Genomic DNA, 22,738 nt, shown 5'->3' with positions numbered 1-22,738 from the left:
TAAAATTAGGTATAAATTTTGTTTATTTAAGATTAAGTTTGTATTAAGTTGAAAGTATCATTTTCTTACTTTGTCATTTGATATCTGTTATTTGAGTTTGATATTTGTTATTTGAGTTTGAGTTTTGTTAGTATTGTTTACTTAATTTTTTAGTTTTCCGTTTGTTGATTATGCTTTGTTGTTTGTTTGTTTGTTGTTTATATTTTGTACAAGTTTTTTAACTTTAATAAAGTTCATTTTTTTAAAAAAAACATATTGATCTGGACAGAACTTGTGGCTCTTACCAAAGAGGTCTAGATTTACCTTTGTCAGCTCCTGCGCATTAGCTAGGTTATCCACAGCAATGGCCAAGAAAACATTAAGCAGGGTATCTAAAAGAGTTGAGGGTGAATGAAGCATCCGATTAGACCAGCTGGATGGACATAATGCAGACATTCCTGCCCTGTGGAAGAGGGTAATGGCACCTGCAATTGCAAAACCACCCCACCCCCACCCCATATTAGGGGCCTATACTGCAGCAGGGTGGGTTGAAAGATGGACTCTCACATGATCATAGGGGAGTTTCCCGTATCCTCACTGCACCAAACTTGAAACTTAGCTCTAGTTACAGGTAGGTAGCCGTGTTGGTCTGAGTCGAAGCAAAATAAAAAAAATTCCTTCAGTAGCACCTTAAAGACGAACTAAGTTTTTATTTTGGTATGAGCTTTCGTGTGCATGCACACTTCTTCAGATACATTTGAAACAGAAGAGCCAGACCCTTATGTATATTCAGAGGGTGCTGGGGGTGGGTGGGAATGGGTGATGGGCTGATAGGAGTGGTAAACCTGTTGATGGCTGTTAACGACCGCTGATGACTGCAATAGGTCCTGCGGGGGGAAAAGCAAGGGCTATGAACAAAGACATAGGATTCTTATCTCATTATGCATGATCAAGCTTTCTTTAGCGCCTCAGCCCTTGCTTCCCCCCCCCCCCGGACTAATTGCAGTCATCAGCGGTCGTTAACAGCCATCAACAGGTTTACCACTCCTATCAGCCCATCACCCATTCCCACCCACCCCCAGCACCCTCTGAATATACATAAGGGTATGGCTCTTCTGTTTCAGTGTATCTGAAGAAGTGTGCATGCACATGAAAGCTCATACCAAAATAAAAACTTAGTTGGTCTTTAAGGTGCTACTGAAGGAATTTTTTTTATTTTGCTTGAAACTTAGCAATACTGATGTGGTTCTATCCCATGTGATCTTTCTTTTATATCTTTCCTTCTAATATCATCAGTGTGGGATGGGGCCCTGCCAACCACAGAAAAATGGTAACCGCCTCACCTATCCAAGGGCTACGATTTCAAACGCAGGACCACTTCTACAAGTGTGTTCCTAGACTCAGGAATATGGCAGAGTGAAGGGGATGGGCTGCTTAAGACTAAAAGGACAGTCATGTGGGCCAAGCAGCAAGTCAAGATAAAACTCAAACTAGACAAGGTGCCAGGAGGTACATTATCAGTTCGCCACAGAGCCTTTAAAAACTAAAATGCAGCTTCTGGAGCAAGGGAAGTGGAGGAGGGTGGGGAATGCATAACCCTCCCCCTCCAAGTATTGTTATTTTTTAAATTAGGCCTCCCCTGCTACTTTTACAAAGGAATTTTTTTCTCCTAGTGGGAGATAAGAAATTTGGATTAGAAAAATTGCCTGGGGCGAAATTGCACCTCTTCCTCCCACCCCCTCCTGTTTAGGGTTGCCAGACTCGATAGAGGACAGGACTTCTGTGCCTTTAATTGCCCTGCTCTCTTTTGAGTCTGGGAACCTTAAAGAGAAACCAGCAGACCCTTTGTTTAATTTCCAAGCAAAGGGTCTGCTGGTTTCTCTTTAAGGTTTCCGGACTCAAAAGAGAGCAGGGCAATTCATGGCATAGAAGTCCTGTCCTCTGTTGAGTCTGGCAACCCTACTCCTGTTTTGCAGCCTACCATGGCAGGACTTTGGTACAAACAAACCACAGTGTAGAGATTGGCAATGCAGTTCCCCTTTGCAGCAACATTGACAGAAGTGCTCTCACGCTACTTCTCTCCATGGTGCTGAAATTTACAAAATATCACATCGGAACCACCATCAAGGCAAAGCAATAGGAAGGATACAGTTTCCAAAGAGCGTGAGGATGATGAAGTAGATGGATGACCACATTCCTGAGCTGACGCCACCTTGGGAGCGAATTCCATTGTACATCACTTCATTCCAGTCTTCACCTGTCAAAATCTAAACGAACAAGCAGCTGTTACAACGACGTCCTTATTTTACACTTCAGAAGAGGTTGTTTCAGTTATGGAGAACCTACTAAGTCACTGAAACAAATGACACAAAGAAAAAAAGGAAGGAATGAAATGAAGAAGGAAGGCACTTTTTCCTTCCTTCTTCTAACCAACCACCCATTTTCCCTTGGCCCCAAATTCTGCCTTTCTTATATAACAATAAGGCAAAAGAATAGTAAGAACTGTACAAAAGGGGTACAGTCCCTCCTCAGAGGCCTTACTGTCCTACTGCCCATTTTAGAAAAGACGGGTTGGAAGTGGGGGCAAAGAAAAGCCCAATAAAATTATACTGAGAGCCAAAACTACAGAATCAGCTGCACTGAACAACTTCAGGCTGCCGATGGGGGGAAACTCTAATTTCCAAATGGTCCTCCCAATTTATTTATAAGGAAAAAGTACAAACACAGCTTCCAGTACAAAGCCAGTAGGTGGTTCCCCCACACAGGGTGCTGAGCCAAGGGGACACAAAATTGAGAAGATCCATCACTGAGAAGATCAAACCAAATTTGGCCTCGCTTAGGGTGCCATACCACCAAAGATTACCAAAGTCCATGCCAGTGCTACTGTTCTGCTCACACAGCAGACTTAAACTTGTGCAACTGAACAGCCCCCTCTCCTCTCCTCTCCTCTCCTCTCCTCCTGCACACCTTCAAAATATGGTCCAAAGGGTTTGTGGACCCGCTGTTGGCTGTGTACCTTGCCTCTGAGGAAGAAGCAGTGAAGCAGTGAAGAGTTCGTTCTCATTAGGAGTCTTCGCAATGTCAAGGTGGTGTTCCTTGAAAGCTTTGGCTCAATGAGTTATTATTGAGGAAGGATTCATTTAAAGGGAAAGAATTCTCAACAGAGAAGACTAGGCTGCTCCAGCCAGGTGTGTAGGTGTTGTGGGAGATTCAGAGGAAAGAACAAGAAAAGGAAAGGAGCAGAGGGCAGCCGAGCTTCTATGGAGCACAGAATTAGGGGAAGATTATGAGAAGGGACTATGGTGAGTGAATGAGGCATGGAGAGCTTTGTTATAAAGAAAAGGAGAATGTCAAAGCAAAAGAGAGCCACTGCAGAAACTGAAGTCAGTGGGTGACAGGATCAGAGCAGTGAAAGAAAGGCTATTTTAACAGAGGTACTCTGAAATGACCAGAAATTATGAGTTGCTACTCTAGTCAGGAGGTGGCTGAAATAGCATTAACCATACCATATATGAAGATTTCAGGACAGATTTGAGGGCTGCTACACATGCGGGTGCCGCTGTGGTCTAAACCACTGAGCCTCTTGGGCTTGCTGATCAGAAGGTTGGAGGTTCGAATCCCCACAACGGGGTGAGCTCCCGTTGCTCGGTCCCAGCTCTTGCCAACCTAGCAGTTTGAAAGCACATAAAAGTGCAAGTAGATAAATAGGTACCGGTACCGCTCATGAGATATACATGTCTTTTCTATATCCTAGTTTATCACGGCATAGTTTTGTTTTTGCACTGGACTGGATGAATCCCAAGCCGGAATTAAGATTGCCGGAAGAAATCTCAACAACCTCAGATATGCAGATGACACAACCTTGATGGCAGAAAGTGAGGAGGAATTAAAGAACCTTTTAATGAGGGTGAAAGAGGAGAGCACAAAATATGGTCTGAAGCTCAACATCAAAAAAACTAAGATCATGGCCACTGGTCCCATCACCTCCTGGCAAATAGAAGGGGAAGAAATGGAGGCAGTGAGAGATTTTACTTTTTGGGCTCCTTGATCACTGCAGATGGTGACAGCAGTCACGAAATTAAAATACGCCGGCTTCTTGGGAGAAAAGCAATGACAAACCTAGACAGCATCTTAAAAAGCAGAGACATCACCTTGCCAACAAAGGTCCGTATAGTTAAAGCTATGGTTTTCCCAGTAGTGATGTATGGAAGTGAGAGCTGGACCATAAAGAAGGCTGATCGCCGAAGAATTGATGCTTTTGAATTATGGTGCTGGAGGAGACTCTTGAGAGTCCCATGGACTGCAAGAAGATCAAACCTAATTTAGATCTTGTTGTTCCCGCAAGGGGATGATGACAATAAAGATATCTTATCTATCCATTCTGAAGGAAATCATCCCTGAGTGCTCACTGGAAGGACAGATCCTGAAGCTGAGGCTCCAATACTTTGGCCACCTCATGAGAAGAGAAGACTCCCTGGAAAAGACCCTGATGTTGGGAAAGATTGAGGGCACAAGGAGAAGGGGATGACAAAGGATGAGATGGTTGGACAGTGTTCTCAAAGCTACGGACATGAGTCTGACCAAACTGCGAGAGGTAGTGGAAGACAGGAGTGCCTGGCGTGCTCTGGTCCATGGGGTCACGAAGAGTCGGACACGACTAAACAACAACAACAACAACTTAAACAGAAGCATTACTAAAGGACATAGGTATCGGAGCTCATTTCTTCAGCTGCAGACTCCTCGCCCCCAGAGTTATACCTGGAAAACTGTCATGATGGCTGCAGGGAAGGTGTCGAAGTTTGCAGAAGGAGTCCCATCCATAAAATTAAATCTGTAGAGAAGAAGAAGTTAAAAAACACACACGCTAGAACAAGCTTCTATTTCTGGCCCACCAGCAGAAGATTAATCTACCCTCTATCTCATCTGCCACTGTCATTTTTGTCATTTCCACATAGATATGATGAAAGTGGTATGTATGTCTGCATCCCAGTCTCCTGCACATATTTACCAGTATCTACTTTGTATACTCTATTCTGCAACCAAGATTCAAGATTCAATATAATTCTCTATGTATTTTCTGCGCATGGAACAAGGTGGCAAAAGAGAATGGAGGAAAATTAAGAGCAAATAGTAGAAAAGATGAACAAGATTTAGCAACAGGAGCCCCAGAGAACAGTAGGGATCTGTGTATGACCCCCAGTTCCACTTCCTGATCCCTGATAGCACTGCCCAGATTTAGCACTGCTTTCCTGGGATCAGATACATGGCCTACACCAGGCATAGGCAAACTCGGCCCTTCAGATGTTTTGGGACTACAACTCCCATGATCCCTAGCTAACAGGACCAGTGGTCAGGGATGACAGGAATTGTAGTCCCAAAACATCTGGAGGGCCGAGTTTGTTGGATTTTTTGAATAGTCAAGTTACTTTAGATCCGGTCTAAAGTAAATACTGTCTGTTTAAGAAAAACAGGTGCCGGTGTTTCTGTTAATTGCTCACAGGCGTGGGCTCTGCTTCTTGTATATAAGGCTCTGCCAGAAAGCCTTCTGTATCTCTTAGTTAGATCTTTCAGTTTGATTCATCTCTTAGTAGATCACTCTCTCAGTTGTTCTCAGTTTAAGAGATTCCAAGTTGAATCTTAGTAAGAGAGAGACTCAGTTTAAGAGATTCCTTAGTTGAATCTTAGTATGAGAGTTGTTTAGTTATAATGCTAGTTTGCTGTTAATTCTTGGGTAGTTTAATGGGAGTTTTGTGGGAGGTTTGGAAAGTGGGTAGATAACACTGCTAAGAGAGAAAGCATTTATCTTTAGTTTAAAGTCTCTTTAGAGTCAGTTTGTTTTTCAGTTAAAGAAACCCAACTGTTTGTATTTTCATCTGCATACTTTTACAAGTGTGCAGCTAGTAAGGGGTTTCATATAAGGGAGATAATTCCCTACGCTCTTGGTGGTATTTTCTAAGCCAGGTCAACTTCTGACTGCGTATACTCTGCGTGAAGCATACTTTAAAGGGCCGCTGTAAAACTGGGATATATGATTTAGGTTAAGCAGGTTTCAATATCCAGTTTTCTCCAATATTATTCTTATCATATATATATATTATTTCTCAATAGAGTTTGCCTATGCCTGGCCTACACATTTTTAAGTCTTTCTCTACAGGAGTGAAGGCAATAAACCCTTCAAAAGCGAGGTGGTACAAACAGTGCTTTTTTTCTTTAACAAAAAAATGTTTAGGGGTACTCTCATTTTCCTACTGATATTGAAATATTGCCCATCAATGAGGCCAAACTTAGATTCACAAAATGTTCAGGGGTATGCGTCCCCCCAGAAAAGAAAGCACTGAGTATGAAAAGGCCACTATAAGTTGGAGGAATAGAGCAAGCAATTGCCTTGGGCTGCTTGAGAAGAAGCAAGTAGCTTTATGGATAAACAACCTGGTGAAAGCTAGTGAGGCAGCTTTATTAAATATTCTGAGATACTGGTCGGCATTTGAAAAACAGACAAACATGGCCTGGCCATCTGCTTACCTGCCACCGAAGAGCTGCATCCCAAGCAGGGCAAAGACTACAATGAAGAGGAAAAGGAGGAAGAGGAGGCTGATAATAGACTTCATAGAACTCATCAGTGAGACCACCAAATTCCTCAAGGAAGCCCAATACCTGGAAAATCCAGATGTTACTGTAGCATGCTTCCTAAAGCATTGCAATGATCTTTCAACTTGGGCTGGCTTTTGTTAGCCAGCAGGTGTATGCATGCCTGTGTGTCGGGGGCAGAAGGGGAGTTTCCATTATTGACCAGTGTTGTCCAATTTATTTAGCTTTGTTTAGCTGCTTAGCCAGATGAATTAAACGCTATCAATAGTACAGGTTATAAATGGGACGGGGAAACTGGGTTGTTGATGGAACAAGGAGGAACAACAGGGCGACAAAAGGAAAAGTGGGGGTGACATTTGCTCAGGGAACATTTTTAGAAAAATTAGGGGGACGAGCTCGTTTGTTTTACTCACTTTGTGATTTTAAATATCCTTAGAAGTCGCAGGGCTCGTAAGACGCTAATCCCAAAAGAGGTTCCCGGTCTGAAGATAGTCCAAACCACTTCAAAGATGCTTCCCACTGTGACCTGAGTCATCAAACACATACAGATGAAAAAAGAAAATGAATCAGCTATGAATGGAAAGGAGAAGTAAATGACCAAATCCAACCAACATCTCAACCCCCTTCTCAGCTACCCTCTCTCAGCAATCCCAGAAGGACAGAGTCTCCCTGGCAAGAGACTTTAACTGGAAGAAAGGCCCTCCTTATGACCAGGGCAGTCTCGAGCAGGTCGGGCGCCCTGGCGCTGAGGGGCGGAGATCGCTCCGGCGCCCCCGCTCTCGCAGGGCGCAGCATGGTTTCCACGCCTACCAGCTCGGCACCCTGGCGCACCGCGCCACCGGGGCTCTACCTAGAGCCGGCCCTGCTTATGACATGTTTGTGGACTCTGTGAAGTGAATATATGAATGAACAATCTGTTTCATTCAAATTCCTGTAATCCTCCGCCAATTCCTGCACTGACAAGATGGTAATTTGGCTCTTGGAGGTGTTACAATAACACCTCATTTCCACCCCCTCTCCCCTTCCAGGATCTTCTACACTTCCCCAGAGAATCTTCTACCCCTCTCTGTCATTTGCACTTGTTCTGTGCCACTTCTTATCTGTGCCACAGTGCTTACCCCACAGTCAAAGCAGTTGAAAGAAGAATGAAAATAAAGACGGGGCCCCATCCCGTACATCTTCAAGGACATCTCTAGGAGGAAGAGGCCCAGAAATATAAACTCTGCATAGTCTGAAAAGAAAGAAATTCAGGTGTGTTCATTCGATCTCTGCTTCTCTCCATCCACTATTGCAGCAAAACTTCACAGTACTGCATGATGAACCCACCCAGAGCTGGTTCATGCTGAGAAATTTCTCCCCATGCAGGCACGCAACATGAACCAGGCCACAGGAGCAGGACTTTGTTGCCATCTGTGTAGCTGCAGCTTCTAAGAAAAATGTGGTGGTGAGAACAGAAGTAGGGCAACTTCCTTGCATGGGACAGAAAGACCACTGACCAATTTCTAGTTGACCACCTGGTACTCGCTGGGGAAGTCTTGAGACGAATGTTGGACCTTTGACCCAACCAGATGCTTCTTACACTCCTTCCTAACCACGGTGCACACTCAAGATCACTGAACACAGATCATGCCTCTGCGGAGAGCTCTTTACCATAGTTAAAAATGCATTGGTGAAACCACACAGGGTCCATAAAATGAAATGAAAATAGACCACATGAGGTTGAGGTTGGCCCATCCTTAGCCTGACCTTTCTTCAAGAGATTAGTTTGATGGTGTGAATTGGTCGAAAAGCTGGAAGCAAAGCTGTAGTCTGGGGACTTCAGTTCCCCAGGAAAACTCCTTGTCAGTTCTGCTAGAGCTATTTAGAATCATAGAGTTGGAAGCGACCACAAGGGCCATCCAGTCCAACCCCCTGCCAAGCAGGAAACACCATCAAAGCATTCTTGACATATGCCTGTCAAGCCTCTGCTTTAAGACCTCCAAAGAAGGAGACTCCACCACACTCCTTGGTAGTAAATTCCACTGCCGAACAGCTCTTGCTGTCAGGAAGTTCTTCCTAATGTTTAGGTGGAATCTTCTTTCTTGTAGTTTGAATCCATTGCTCCGTGTCCGCTTCTCTGGAGCAGCAGAAAACAATCTTTCTCCCTCCTCCATATGACATCCTTTTATATATTTGAACATGGCTATCATATCACCCCTTAACCTTCTCTTCTCCAGGCTAAACATACCCAGCTCCCTAAGCCGTTCCTCATAAGGCATCGTTTCCAGGCCTTTGACCATTTTGGCTGCCCTCTTCTGGACACTATTTCTTCAGCCTGCTATTTTATACAACGGCAGCTTTTTGTGAGGGCTCTCTAAACAATGTTGCGGTTGGCCCAGCCAAACCTGTAGCAATTAAAGAGGTTGTTGCTGTGCTTGTGTCTGGGGGAACATGGCAGTTGCCATACTACTAATGCTCCTTTCTTCTGGGCTCAGAATCAACAACTCCCCTTCAGAATAAGCTTGTAAAAAATGGTGGCCAGCAATATTGTGCTTATCAGTTGCTGGGGGTTTTAAAAAAATGAAAAGTCAAACCCAAACAACACAAAAATATAACACTAAAATTGAAACGGATACAAAACTAAAACAACACAAAAGCTTCAAACATTCATCTACATAATACCACAGAAGAAAGTTTACTGTTGTTTCAGGCTTCACTGTGGAGGGGTTTAAATAAATGGGATCAAATTAATAGCCAATTTCGTACCATCAGCCAGAGACTGGGAGAAGATATAGATTCAGGATATGCTCAGGCAGCAGATAACATTTTTACCACCTTTCCATTATAAGATATCCTCTGTTCTTTGCACCAACATACGCACGGAATCTTGTCTGGAAATCTTATCAATATTTATAGGATCTCATAAGAACATAAGAACCTAAGGATCTGATAAAGCATTTTTTGTTGGCAGCTAGAAAAACAATAGCACGGCAATGGAGAAACCTGGATAATGTGTCTTTGAAGATTTGGTAGGGAAACACATGGCAAATAGTAATATCAGAGAGAGAAAAAACACTTTATTCACATGTTTGATACAATGAAAAGCACACCCACAGGATTTTAGTGCTGTTTGGTGGGACTTTATTTGATGCACAATTGATAATAGAGACTAGGAGGCATTACCAGAAGCGGCAAGAAGTGTTGGGGTGATGTCTTAGACAATTGATTAGAGTACACTTAGAACCAAATAGAAAAGCAATGACAAACCTGGACAGCATCTTAAAAAGCAGAGACATCACCTTGCCAACAAGGGTCCGTATAGTTAAAGCTATGGTTTTCCCAGTAGTGATGTATGGAAGTGAGAGCTGGACCATAAAGAAGGCTGATCGCCAAAGAATTGATGCTTTTGAATTATGGTGCTGGAGGAGACTCTTGAGAGTCTCATGGACTGCAAGAAGATCAAACCTATCCATTCTGAAGGAAATCATCCCTGAGTGCTCACTGGAAGGACAGATCCTGAAGCTGAGGCTCCAATACTTTGGCCACCTCATGAGAAGAGAAGACTCCCTGGAAAATACCCTGATGTTGGGAAAGATTGAGGGCACAAGGAGAAGGGGACGACAGAGGATGAGATGGTTGGACAGTGTTCTCGAAGCTACGAACATGAGTTTGACCAAACTGCAGGAGGCAGTGGAAGACAGGAGTGCCTGGCGTGCTATGGTCCATGGGGTCACGAAGAGTCGGACACGACTAAATGACTAAACAACAACAACAACAGAACCAAATGTAAGATTTAGACAAGCTATTTATGTGAGAGATGGTTACAGGTAGGTAGCCGTGTTGGTCTGACGTAGTCGAAACAATTTTTTTTAAAAAAAAAATCCTTCCAGTAGCACCTTAGAGACCAACTAAGTTTGTCATTGGTATGAGCTTCCGTGTGCATGCACACTTCTTCAGACACACTGAAACAGAAGTCACCAGACCCTTATGTATAGTCAGAGGGTAGGGAGGGGTAATACTCAGAAGGGTGGTGGGAATGGGTGATTGGCTGATAGGAGTGGTAAACCTGTGGACGACTGTTAACAACTGTTAATGACTGCAATTGGTCTTGCAGGAAAAAGCAAGGGGTGAGATGGCTAAAGAAAGCTTTATCATGTCTAATGAGATAAGAATCCAATGTCTTTATTCAGACCAGGTCTCTCCATGGTATTAAGCTTGGTAATGAGTTGCAATTCAGCAACTTCTCTTTCTAGTCTGTTTCTGAAATTTTTCTGTAATAAGACAGCTACTTTGGGATCTTGTATAGAATGTCCTGGGAGATTGAAGTGTTCTCCTACTGGTTTCTCTGTCTTGTGATTCCTGATGTCAGATTTATGTCCATTTATCCTTTGGCGTAGGGTTTGGTGTATGTGAGAGATGCTGCATCATTTCAACCCCCTCCATAACAGTTTTGTGGTCATATATTGTATTTTGTGGGAGTGGGTGGCGCTGTGGTCTAAACCAATGAGCCTCTTGGGCTTGCTGATCGAAAGGTCGGTGGTTCGAATCCCCATGACAGGGTGAGCTCCCATTGCTCTGTCCCAGGCTCTGCCAACTTAGCTGTTCAAAAGCACACCAGCTCAAGTAGATAAATAGGTACCGCTGCGGCGGGAAGGTAAATGGTGTTACCATGCACTTTGGCTTTCATCACAGTACTCCATTGTGCCAGAAGCGGTTTAGCCATGCTGGCCACATGACCTGGAAAGCTGTCTGTGGATAAACGCCGGCTCCCTTGGCCTGAAAGCAAGTTGAGCACCATAACCCCATAGTCACCTTTGATTGGACTTAACCGTCCAGGGGCATATCTGCCAAGTTCCTCTCTGAAAAATAAGGGACTGGACCGGAAGTAGCATACCGGAAGTAGCGTGGCGGCCATTTTGGAACTGGGCGGAGCATGCTCAGAAGTGAGTTTTGATGCTGCTGTGCCCAGTTCCAAAATGGCCGCCGCACCAGAAGTCGCGCTGCAGCCATTTTGGAACTGGGCAGAGCAGCATCAAAAATCGCTTCTGAGCATGGTCCGCCCAGTTCCAAAATGGCCGTCGCGCCAGAATAAACCGGGGGGAAAAATCAGTTTTTTCGGCTGGGGACAGCTGGAAAAACGGGGGTTTCCCGGGGAAAACGGGAGACTTGGCAGCTATGTCCAGGGGTCCTTTACCTTTTACCTATTATATTTTTGATTTCATTTGTAGACTTTGAGATTTTTGTTTCTGCGTACCGCCACTGCTACCCTTTATGCATGAGAACAATTATAAATAAAACGACGACACACCTATTTCCGTCTAAAGTCATGTGGGCAAAACTGGAACACTACAGAGAAGATCTTGCAAGTGAGAGGCACAGTGGAGTAGCTACTGACCTGCAGAAAATATATTGTGTGCATAGAGCTCAAGTCTAACACTCTTTCAATAGTGAGCAGATTTGTGCTGAATATTCACCAATTTCAAACACTAAATGATCGCATTCCGTGCTGTCAAACTAACCAAAAGAAGAAAACAACTTAACCTTGCCAAGCATTCACAGTGCTTTTCAGCAGCCCTCCATTCTGCTGGTTGCTGCTTCCTTTGGGCACCATGCTGACCCACATGTTTTGGTTTTCAGGCATCCATGAAGCGTCCACCAAGCCAGAAGAAGCATGATGGCATCATCCACAAAACCACTCAGATTAATAGCAGTGACAGTAAATGCGGTTGAGGGCAGTGCGGGGAAAGAAGAAGGAAAATGGTGCACAGAAAGAGCAGCTAAGGGAACGAACGTGCCAGACAACAATGTGAATACATTTGCAACGTGTCAAAAAAATCTCTGAAAGCAACCAGCGCTCTTTGACACTCACTGCTGCGGTGCATGCTAACTATTAAATGTGCAGCTAGAAAGGAGACTTTTTGGAGGATTTTTGACAATTCTTTAGTGAATAATTAGATATCCAAAATCTAATCGGCAGAATACAACTGAACCCAATACAAATTAAAGAATAGATGATGATTTAATAGGTTAAGAATTGTGCGATATAATAAGGTTAAAGCTTACAAACTACAGGGAGGTAAACTGGAAGTCAAAATAAAAGAGGTGTAATTGATGCGCATTTAAAGATTTTTTGTTTTTGTTCAATATTTCATGTGTTGTTGTTTTTTTGTTTGTTTTTTGTGTGTTTTTGTTTTTTTTCTTCTTCCTGTATTCTTTTTTTTTTGCAAAATAAATATGTGGATGAAGAACGTTTTGTGTTTGTAAAATAAAAAAATTCCTTCAGTAGCACCTTAAAGACCAACTAAGTTTATATTTTGGTATGAGCTTTCGTGTGCACACGAAAAAAAAGTAGTCTTTTAGGTGCTACTGAAGGAATTTTTTTATTTTGCTTCGACTCAGACCAACACGGCTACCTACCTGTAACTAGTTTTGTGTTTGTGTTTGCAATTATGTTGTTTGTTAATGTTTTTAACAAGAAAATAAATAAAAACCTATTTAAAAAAAATAGAAAGGAGACTTTTATCCTGCCTTGTGTCATTTTTTAAAAAAACAAAACAACTGGGGTATATTTCTGATTGAAACCTGTGTCAGAACAGAATCAGGCACCACAAGCAGCAAGGACTGGTTAGGAGCCGCTAGTTCCTTGAAGACATGGAACCCAGAAGAGAAGAAGAAGAAGAAGAGGAAGAGTTTGGATTTGATATCCCACTTTTTCACTTCCCTTGAGGAGTCTCAAAGCACTAACATTCTCCTTTCCCTTCCTCCCCCACAACAAACACTCTGTGAGGTGAGTGAGGCTGAGAGACTTCAGAGAAGTGTGACTAGCCCAAGGTCACCCAGCAGCTGCATGTGGAGGAAGGGGGAAGCGAACCCAGTTCACCAGACTACGAGCCCACCGCCATACCTGCCAAGTTGCTGTCAGAGAAATAAGGGACCGGGCCAGAAATAGCAGGCCGGAAGTAGCGCTGCCACCATTTTGGAACTGGGTGGAGCATGCTCAGAAGTGACTTTTGATGCTGCTTTGCCCAGTTCCAAAATGGCCGCTGCGCCAGAAGTCGCATTGCAGCCATTTTGGAACTGGGCAGAGCAGCATAAAAGTCACTTCTGAGCATGCTCTGCCCAGTTCCAAAATGGCTGCCGCGCCAGAATAAACCGGGGGAAAACAAAAAACCATTTTTTTCAGCTAGGAACAGCTGGAAAAATGGGGATTTCCCAGGGAAAACAGGAGACTTGGCAGCTATGCCCACCACTCTTAACCACTACACCAGTGTTTTCTCAACCAGTGTGCCTCCAGATGTTTTGGGACTACAACTCCCATCATTCCTGACCACTGGTCTTGCTAGCTAGGGATGATGGGAGTTGTAGTCCCAAAACATCTGGAGGCACACTGGTTGAGAAACACTGCACTACACCACACTGGCTCTGTGCCTGAATTTTCCTGGAAGAAACATGCCTTTGCTTACACCTGCATTTGGCTCTGGGGAAGGGCTTGTTCTTCCACTTTCTGCTGCTGCTGCATTAGTTGCACATCAATGACACAGAACCCCATCACTTACAGAGGAGGTGTGTGAGCCAAGGAGGTTGGCTGTGATGGACGATGGCCACGCAGGCCGTGTTGAGGGCCACGATGCTCAAGACGAGCCAATAGAACACCTGGGATTTCACCATGTGGCGGACAGATATGCGCAGGAGCCGCTCCTTGTGTCGGAAGTACGAGGCGCCGTCCAGTTTGGCGCTCTTGATGCTGGCCCGAGCGAGGGGGGTGCCTGCAATGGGATGGAAAAGAAAGACGGGAGATGCCAATAGAGAAAAATGGTGCACAGACATTTCACAAAAGTAAAGACAAACTCCTTGTTGTCTCAGTGCTTTATGCATGCAAGGAAATACTATGAAGCTATAGGCCAGGGTTGGGCCTATTCAGGCCTGCCAGTCATTGGCGGCTGGCTCTCCGGGACTTTTTGGGGGAACCATGCCCACTGTTCCTGCACCTGATGTCATACATGATGTCTAAAATTTGACTAAAATTGTCAACCAAAAGCTTTACTTTTCCAGTTTATCACCACAACAGTTATTAACACGGGGCTTCAGTAAAGCAAATAATTTAATTAGACAGTGCCCATACAATATCGAGTGACAGAATAATTTGGCGACACTAAGGAAATTTTGTCCACGGTATGACTATTTTCCACCTAGGCATTTTGACACTTTGGCACCCTATTTGCAAAATTTAACAATTTGAAAATACAGACACATTTTCACTTTTGCAAGATTGAATATACTGCCTTCGGCTGTACTTGAGGGTCAACTTCAAAAGCTTCCACCAGAAAAAATGGTTATGTCCCTGTGGAGATGGCAGTACTGAGTCAGTGGCTCATGTGCTTGCACTTTTTATAAAGATTTGAGGAGTGAGGTTATTACTATTGTCCATGCTGGTTGACTCAACCATTGCTACTGTATCTTTTCTTTTAGCAGATCAAGATGATCAGATGACAGGAAAAACTGCAAGGTTTTTAGCAGGGGCAATTAGAATAAGATCTATTGTTGGATGTAACCCTCCAAAATGTACATTTTATATTTAAGTTTTTAACTCTATCTGCGGTACATTTTATTTTATTTTATTGTTATGGCTAGTGGCTGATGCAAATAAAGATTCTTCTGATCTCTTTCTGATTTATATGATGTCAGGCACAGGAAGCTTCAAGCCGCAGTTGAATGAATAAGGTTCCCTCCCTGCTTGGGCAAAATTTAGTTCTGTCCCTTTTGGACAAAGGGAACAGGATGCTTCCTCCTTTTGGTGTGTGTATATATCAATGAATAAGGACAAAATTATGATTTTTTTTAGAATCCAGCTTCTCCTCATTCAGTGCTTTACGGCTTAACATTTGTTTGAGCTCACAGGAGCCATGAATTTCAGGAAGCTACCTGAGCTCATAAGGTAAAGGGCCCCTGACCATCAGGTCCAGTCGTGTCCGACTCTGGGGTTGCGGCGCTCATATCGCTCTATAGGCTGAGGGAGCCGGCGTTTGTCCACAGACAGCTTCCGGGTCATGTGGCCAGCATGACAAAGCTGCTTCTCACGAACCAGAGCAGCGCACGGAAATGCCGTTTACCTTCCCACCGGAGCGGTCCCTATTTATCTACTTGCACTTTGACGTGCTTTCGAACTGCTAGGTGGGCAGGAGCTGGGACTGAGCAACGGGAGCTCACCCCGTTGCAGGGATTTGAACCGCCGACCTTCTGATCAGCAAGCCCTAGGCTCTGTGGTTTAACCCACAGCGCCACCTGGGTCCTTACCTGAGCTCACATTGACCCCTAAATACCATCTCCAGCAGAGCCTGGCCAACTTGAGCTTTGTGAGACCTTTCCTTGTAGGCATACAATCATTTCCTGTTTTTTTTTTTTTAAAGAGTAATTACTAGTCTGAAACTCATCCGGAAAGCTCAAGTGTGTGTGTGTGTGAATAAGCTGGTAGTTTTTAAAGCATTAAACAGCACTTCAGACAACATTGCTCCCATTCCCAGAAGGATGCAGCTAATCACCAAAACCGTGTATTTATTACAAAACAGAGATAGAATCTCTTTCATATGTTTACACACACAGTAGTCCAAAGAGTGAAGAATAAATCACACTGCAAACTTTCAAGCTAAAGAACCCAAAGGAATATTAGTGCCAATTATCAAGTCAATGCAGAATTTGAGTCCTTTTTCTGGGACGCCAGATATTGGGACAAAAACACCTACCTTATTATATTCTGCAGCAATACCCATGCTGAGAGCTGCCTAACAAAAAATAGTTTTAAGAAAATAAAAATCCAAGGTTGCAAATCTACAGCATCAGGCCCGTAACACACCGTTCCCAAAACTGCAAGAGAAATTGTTTGTTGTCTGTGTTCATCAAGTCAGGCGCAGCTACTGGAAAGCATGGCGCGGTTAACTTATTTCAATCAAGAGTTTGCAATTATTCCCTCATTCTGTGCCTCTCTTCCAGAACGAAGGCATGTCCTCCTGCCAGCCCCAAGATAACAGAATGAAAATGAGATGTTCTGCTTCTTACTTGAAGGAGTCACAAAATCCTGGATGATTCTGTGCCAATGCTTCTTTCTAGGGTGAGTCCACATCAAAAGAGAACAGAGCTTTTGAACCTCTAAGACAGGCATGCCCAAACTGCGGCCCTCCAGATGTTTTGGCCTACAACTCCCATGATCCCTAGCTAACAGGACTAGTGGTCAGGGATGATGGGGATTGTAGTCCAAAACATCTGGAGGGCCGAAGTTTGGGCATGCCTGCTCTAAGAGTTGCGTAGGAATATCCCCCTTGGAATGCCGTCCAGGCCACGCCCCCTCTGCAGGCCACGCCTCTAACTTGCCCACACCCTCAAGTGCTTTTGCCTGGCTGGATCATGTCCCTAAACTGTGCCTTGCACTTGTCTAGATTGACAGAGATGTGCATGAATAGCTGGAACGTAGCCTACTGGAAAAAGGTAAATGTCACACACATTGCTCCACTCACTTTTATCTCTGGCAGAGCCAACAACTGGCAAACAGTCTCTGGAAGGCTGCCCACAAAGGAATGCAGCCCTTGGGCTGAATAAGATTCTACACCTGTTTTATGGACCAGGTGCATAAAGCGTTACACTCAGTTGGCAGGGCATGTATATGAAAGAGTGTCGATGACAACACGGCAGAATGCAACACGGCGTGCAAAAAGTACTGCCCGTGACAATTCCATTGGAGTTTGGTTGTAAGTAAAATAAGCAGTGACCATGCGCAACAGCAATGGGTGGTAACAGAATGAACTGAGCATGGCTGCATAAAATAATACCTGTAGCAAGGCAACGAACCACAGTCTTCCTACAAGCACAAACCAATGTATTCTTACTTGGTAATTAGTTCCAATTCAACTACAGGCAACAACTGTTTTAGATGCACGCGTCCAACTGATGTGCAGTTGCGCATGTATGCATCATACAGACACCAGAAGTGGCCGGAAAAGGGGTCAGAACAGGGCTGCTGGTGGTGGGCAGGCTTATGTGAGCTCTGCTGAAATGTGTGGGGTCAGTTGTGTAACCCACACGTAAAACAGCAATTGCCTATATCTGACGCTGGAGCTTCCTTTTGAAATCCTGCTCCGGATCTCCCCCTTGACTCCATTTCTGTGCCTCTCCTTCCGCCAGGCTACAACTACAGGTGAAACTTGGAAAATTAGAATAGCATCGAAAAGTGCATTTATTTCAGTAATGCAACTTAAAAGGTGAAACCAATATATGTGATAGATGCATGGCATGCAAAGCAAGATATGTCAAGCCTTTATTTGTTGTAATTGTAATTATTTGTCACTAGGCGGGTCAATTATAAATGGAATGTAATTAATGAAATGTAGCAGCAATGTTTATTTTTGTATTATTGTAACTATTTGTTTCATTACTGTGGAATTTCCAAAAGAAAGCATTTGTAAAAATTAAAAGAAAAAGAAAAAAATAATAAGTTGCATTACTGAAATAAATGCACTTTTTGATGATATTCTAATTTTCTGAGTTTCACCTGTATGTCCTCATCTAAGCCCCTTACCTTTGGGGGCCATCGCACAAATGCTGTTGCACTTCTCTCCCTTTGCCCTGCCTGCAAATGTTAAGGGTTTTGTTCCCTCTGGAACGCCCTCCCATCAGATGTCAAATAAACAAACAACTATCTGACTTTTAGAAGACATCTGAAGGCAGCCCTGTTTAGGGAAGCTTTTAATGACTGATGTTTTAGTGAATTTTTAATCTTTTGTTGGAAGCCGCCCAGAGTGGCTGGGGAAACCCACACAGATGGGCGGGGTATAAATAAATATAACAACAACAACAGTTCCTGCTGCTGCTGGGTAATGCACTTTCTCCCCCCAGTGCTGGATTAAACCCTGTGGAGGCCTCTATGCAGCCGGAATCTCTTACCCTACCCCACCCCACCCTCCACCCCGTGTGCACCCTCTAGTGCAGTGGTTCCCAACAGGTGGTCCGCGGACCCCCAGGGGTCCGCGAGCTATGCCAGAGGGGTCCGCAAGATGCTATTAGAATAAAAAATATATTAAATATATTTCGTATGATAACAGATTTTTTGTTTTGGCCGCTTCCTGCATGAGCAGAGTCTAGCGCAAAACTAGAATTAGATAGAGGCAGTAGTTCTGCTGTATGCCGTTAGGTGGCGCTTTACAAACACTACTGTTTTGCAAAGAGGCAGCGCGCGCATTCTACTAAAACGACAAAGGCCTACAGATGAAGAGGAAGATAATGCATTTGATGTTCAAGCAAGTAAGTCAGTGACTCTCGAACCGATCTTGTCAGTGTCCATTGAACCTAAATCGTCGGCGTCCCTTGAACCTAACCCTTCCAAGATCAGTGTTAAGCTTACTGGAAAAATTAGAAAACATAACTCTGATTACTTGGGGGTCCTTGTCACAATAGCGGCTCAATGAGGGGTCCTCGAGAAAATTTTGTTGGGAACCCCTGCTCTAGTGGGATAATACTGAACTAAGAAAGCTTGATTGTAATTTTCTTTCACGATCAAATCAATATTACTTTGATTCGTTGTTTCGGGGCACCTAAAAGGCGTGAGACCCATTGGCTGGTGCCTATGCATGCAGCCTACTTGGTAATCCGGCACTGTCTCCCCCAGTTCCCTGCAGGGGAGCAGAAGTTGGAGGAACATGCCACTGGCACTGTGCCCATCTTGACTGCATGACAGCTTCAGCAACCTTGGACCCTAAACCTCCGCCCCTGCTCCTTCTGATTTCATTTCGGTGTTGCTTTTTGGCAAAGTATTATCGTTCACCACTGGTCAGAGGCACGGAAGCGGCATCTTTGGATGAATGAAGACCTGGGTTTGGAGCAAGAGCCCCCAAGGACAGGCGTTGACTGTCTGCATCTTACCGACAGAGGAGATATCGACACGCTCATCGCTGGAGTCACGATTCATTACTTCTGTCCGATTCCTTTTAATGGTCGCCCTCCTGAGAACTAGGAAAGGCAAAAAATAACAATCACCATGTTAATGGGCTACTATAAGAAAGACACACCATAAACAAGACACATCCAAGAACGAAGGGCAAAAAAGAGAAACATCTCACAGATGGCATGGGAAAAGGACGGGTTCCCGATTTTTGCAATACACCCAACATGTTTTGGCTTAACCCTTTCCCCACCCATTGTTTTTTTTTTCTCTTTGCAACCCATTCCCACCCATTTTTCCCAACTTGCCAAGGCAACACAGCTGTACATGCGAGGGAAGTAGCCTAGTGGAAAAAGCAGCAGTTGGAAGAAGCATTCTGCATCTCCCCATAGATATCAAATTTCAGGGTGTGGAATTACCTTCTAATGCCGATGTGCCAGAATTTTTGTTCTCTTCAGCCAGCATGACTTCCTCTATGTAAAGATGCAAAAAGATAATTAAAAAAAAGTTTAGGAATATATTTGTCAACTATCTAATCAGCAAAACAAAAGGGACAATATTATTTGGTGATATGAGACAAATCACATCATAGCAAGGGTAGGGCCATTTGTCCACATCTATTCTACCTTGTGGGGAGAAAAAGAATCTTGTTCTCCTGCATTTTTCTTTTTTTCTTTTTTCTTTTTAAAAAAGAGCATGTTATGTAGGTTTTATGTGAATTCCAAATGTCCTTTAAGCTGAAGATAATAGTTTTAAAAATGGCAAAGCATATTTGAGCAACATAGAAAAAAATGCCAGGTGTGCACTCCTACGCAAGAGGCGTACAGTTAGGGAACACTCAGCCAACAAATAGAAAAAAGCCACCCTCAAACAACAAAACTTCAAGAAACTCACGGAATGCGACTGAAAATGAAAGAGTTTTATCCCTATGTTCCAAACTGTACCCAGTATATGTCTATGGCTTGCAATATAACTGCATTCCATACACAACAAAACTTCAATGGCAACCAACATGGTATTGCATTTCTGGCAGCGAAGCCTCTGGCATTTGTCGAATGAGCTAGCACGAATTTATGGAATGCCCACAAACATCCCAACTGCTCAGCAACAAAGCATTCACCATAGGTTTAGGTGGGAAAGGATCACTGACACAACAGGCACTAGGAGCTGCTGTGCAGAGCAGGCCAAGGAAACTAACTGAAGGAGGCACCGGAGAAGATGGGAAACCTAAGGGACAGGTAACCTGGAGGCAGGTTAGCTGAAGGGAAGAGACAAGGAAGGAGAGGAACTGCAGGAACCCAAGGGAAAATCAAGTCTTAGGACTAGGGAGCAGTCAATAGGGGTTACCAAACCTAGACCCTGGAAAAACCCTTGTGCCACTGAGAGTTGCAAACAAGGGGCAATTCTGCCAGCTATGATTTCAGCAGCATTGTGATCTAGAAATCCTAAGGGGCAGTGGGGCGGAGGAACAGTGATAGGATGGCGCTCTGAATTAACTTCACGTTTTCATTTGAACTACTAAGCTAATGATTCCAGACTTATAATGAGAATGCAATACTGTAATACAGTGGTACCTCTACTTACGGATTTAATGCGTTCCGAACGCACATTTGTAAGTTGAAAAAAATTGTAAGTCGAATCCCATAGGAATGCATTGGGAGAAAAAATTCGTAAGTAGAAGCAACCCTATCTAAAAATTCGTAAGTAGAAAAAATCCTATCTAAACTGCATCCAAGATGGCGGACGGAGCTCCATTCGTAAGTAAAAACATTCGTAAGTAGAGGTACCACTGTATTGCTAAGAGGACTTAATCCCCCCCCCAAATGGTTTTGCACTACAAGTCCTAGCACATACAAACTGTGCACTAAAAGAAGGCAGTTTCAGGGCACAGAAGGGTGAGGGGTTTTCAGTTGTAGGCAGCTCTGGCTCTCTCCTGACAGATTGCTGTTGTTCCAAGCTGGCAGCTGGATTGGCTCCACATCCTGCCCTGACCTGGGAGATACTTCAGCCCAGACCGACTTTACCTGCTTTATCTATCCAAGCCCGGTAGCCGTTCAGCTCCCGTTCAATCTGCTGCTGCCTCCTCAGTTTCATGAAGGCCCGGCGATTTTCCACTCGCTCTCTCTCTTTGGCAAATTCCCTGTAGAGGCAGGAAGGGGGCCAAGATCCTGTTAGAAAAGGACTTTCTGCAGCACTACAGCACTGGGTTGTATACAGCAGGACACAGGCATGGCGCAGAGGGGTGGGCAGGCTGTCTTAGTTCATGACAGGGGAAGCGGGGAGAAAACCCATACAGGTGAATCTGGAGAGAGAGAAGTAATGAGCTCAGAGGAGGTCAGCTGAAAGTGATTGCCAGGGGTTTGTATTTATTTATTCATTACTAGATTCCCACCCCACCTTTTCCTCCAAGGGGCAAAAGGTGGGGTACGTGATTCCTCCTCCTCCTTATTTTCACAACAGAGCAGGTTTGGCAGACTGGTTCAAGGTTACCCACTGAGTTTCATAGCCAGGTTATTTGAACCGGGGTCTCCCTGCTCCTAATCTTTTTTTCTTGTTCTTGTTCTTTTTACTGTTTTATTCATTCAGTGTACAATCTTTACAACAAAAGACTTCACATCCAAAATAAAATCATATATGGCAAAACCTCGAGTCTCATGTTTTCATTTATACTAATCTCTTCTCAGATTCCATTATTTTAATACTCCTTAATGTCTGTTTCCTTGTTTTAATCCTCATCCTCAATCTCTTAAATCCTATATATATCTTTAACCATTTTTCAATTAGTGCCCTCATCTCCCTCCCCCAAGACCCATTGCTTCCCTCCACCCATGTGTGATCTTTTTTACATACTGTTATTTTGTTGTTGTTGCGTTACCCGCTGTTTATATTTGTTGTTCCATCTTTGTTATGATATTATCCTATCTCCTTGTGCCCTTTAAGCTATTGCATATTCATTTTTAAGCTCCAAAACCAACTCTTTTCATGTAGACCTTTACACATTCCCACTCTATAATTTTTTTAGATTAGGACAACCTCTAATTGATGCTGTTAACTTTGCCATTCCCGCAAATTCGCAAATTTAGGCTCTCCATTCTAGTAATTCTGGTATTTTGTCTGTTTTCCAGTTTTTTGCCAGGTCTCCCTGGTCATAATCTAATCTCATCTAACCTCTGTACCACAGCGGATTGAGCTCAGGTGAAAGAAGGACCTTTGCCCCGCTCTCCAAACTTGTGCGTGTGTGTGTTTGTGCAAATTGGGCTCAGAGGA

At 43.8% G+C, this 22,738-nt stretch overlaps 1 protein-coding gene across 1 annotated transcript in view; it reads right to left on the bottom strand.

Annotated features, from left to right (window-relative positions):
- Positions 1–22,738, bottom strand: part of CACNA1E (calcium voltage-gated channel subunit alpha1 E) — a 327,543-nt gene that overhangs the window by 125,865 nt on the left and 178,940 nt on the right. The window contains exons 8-17 of the mRNA XM_088673714.1: positions 21,496–21,611; positions 19,891–19,944; positions 19,453–19,539; positions 14,103–14,312; positions 7,686–7,798; positions 6,981–7,093; positions 6,502–6,633; positions 4,738–4,810; positions 2,129–2,246; positions 304–371 (exon numbers count right to left, since the gene is read on the bottom strand). Coding sequence (XP_088529840.1) covers positions 304–371; positions 2,129–2,246; positions 4,738–4,810; positions 6,502–6,633; positions 6,981–7,093; positions 7,686–7,798; positions 14,103–14,312; positions 19,453–19,539; positions 19,891–19,944; positions 21,496–21,611 — 1,084 coding nt within the window. The remainder of the gene's footprint in view (positions 1–303; positions 372–2,128; positions 2,247–4,737; positions 4,811–6,501; positions 6,634–6,980; positions 7,094–7,685; positions 7,799–14,102; positions 14,313–19,452; positions 19,540–19,890; positions 19,945–21,495; positions 21,612–22,738) is intronic.

Source organism: Zootoca vivipara, chromosome 7 (assembly GCF_965207765.1).
Source record: "Zootoca vivipara chromosome 7, rZooViv2.hap1.1, whole genome shotgun sequence".
Taxonomy (NCBI): Eukaryota; Metazoa; Chordata; class Lepidosauria; order Squamata; family Lacertidae; genus Zootoca; species Zootoca vivipara.
The sequence above is the reverse complement of the archived record's forward strand: the minus strand, read 5'-3'. Positions and strand labels throughout refer to the sequence as shown.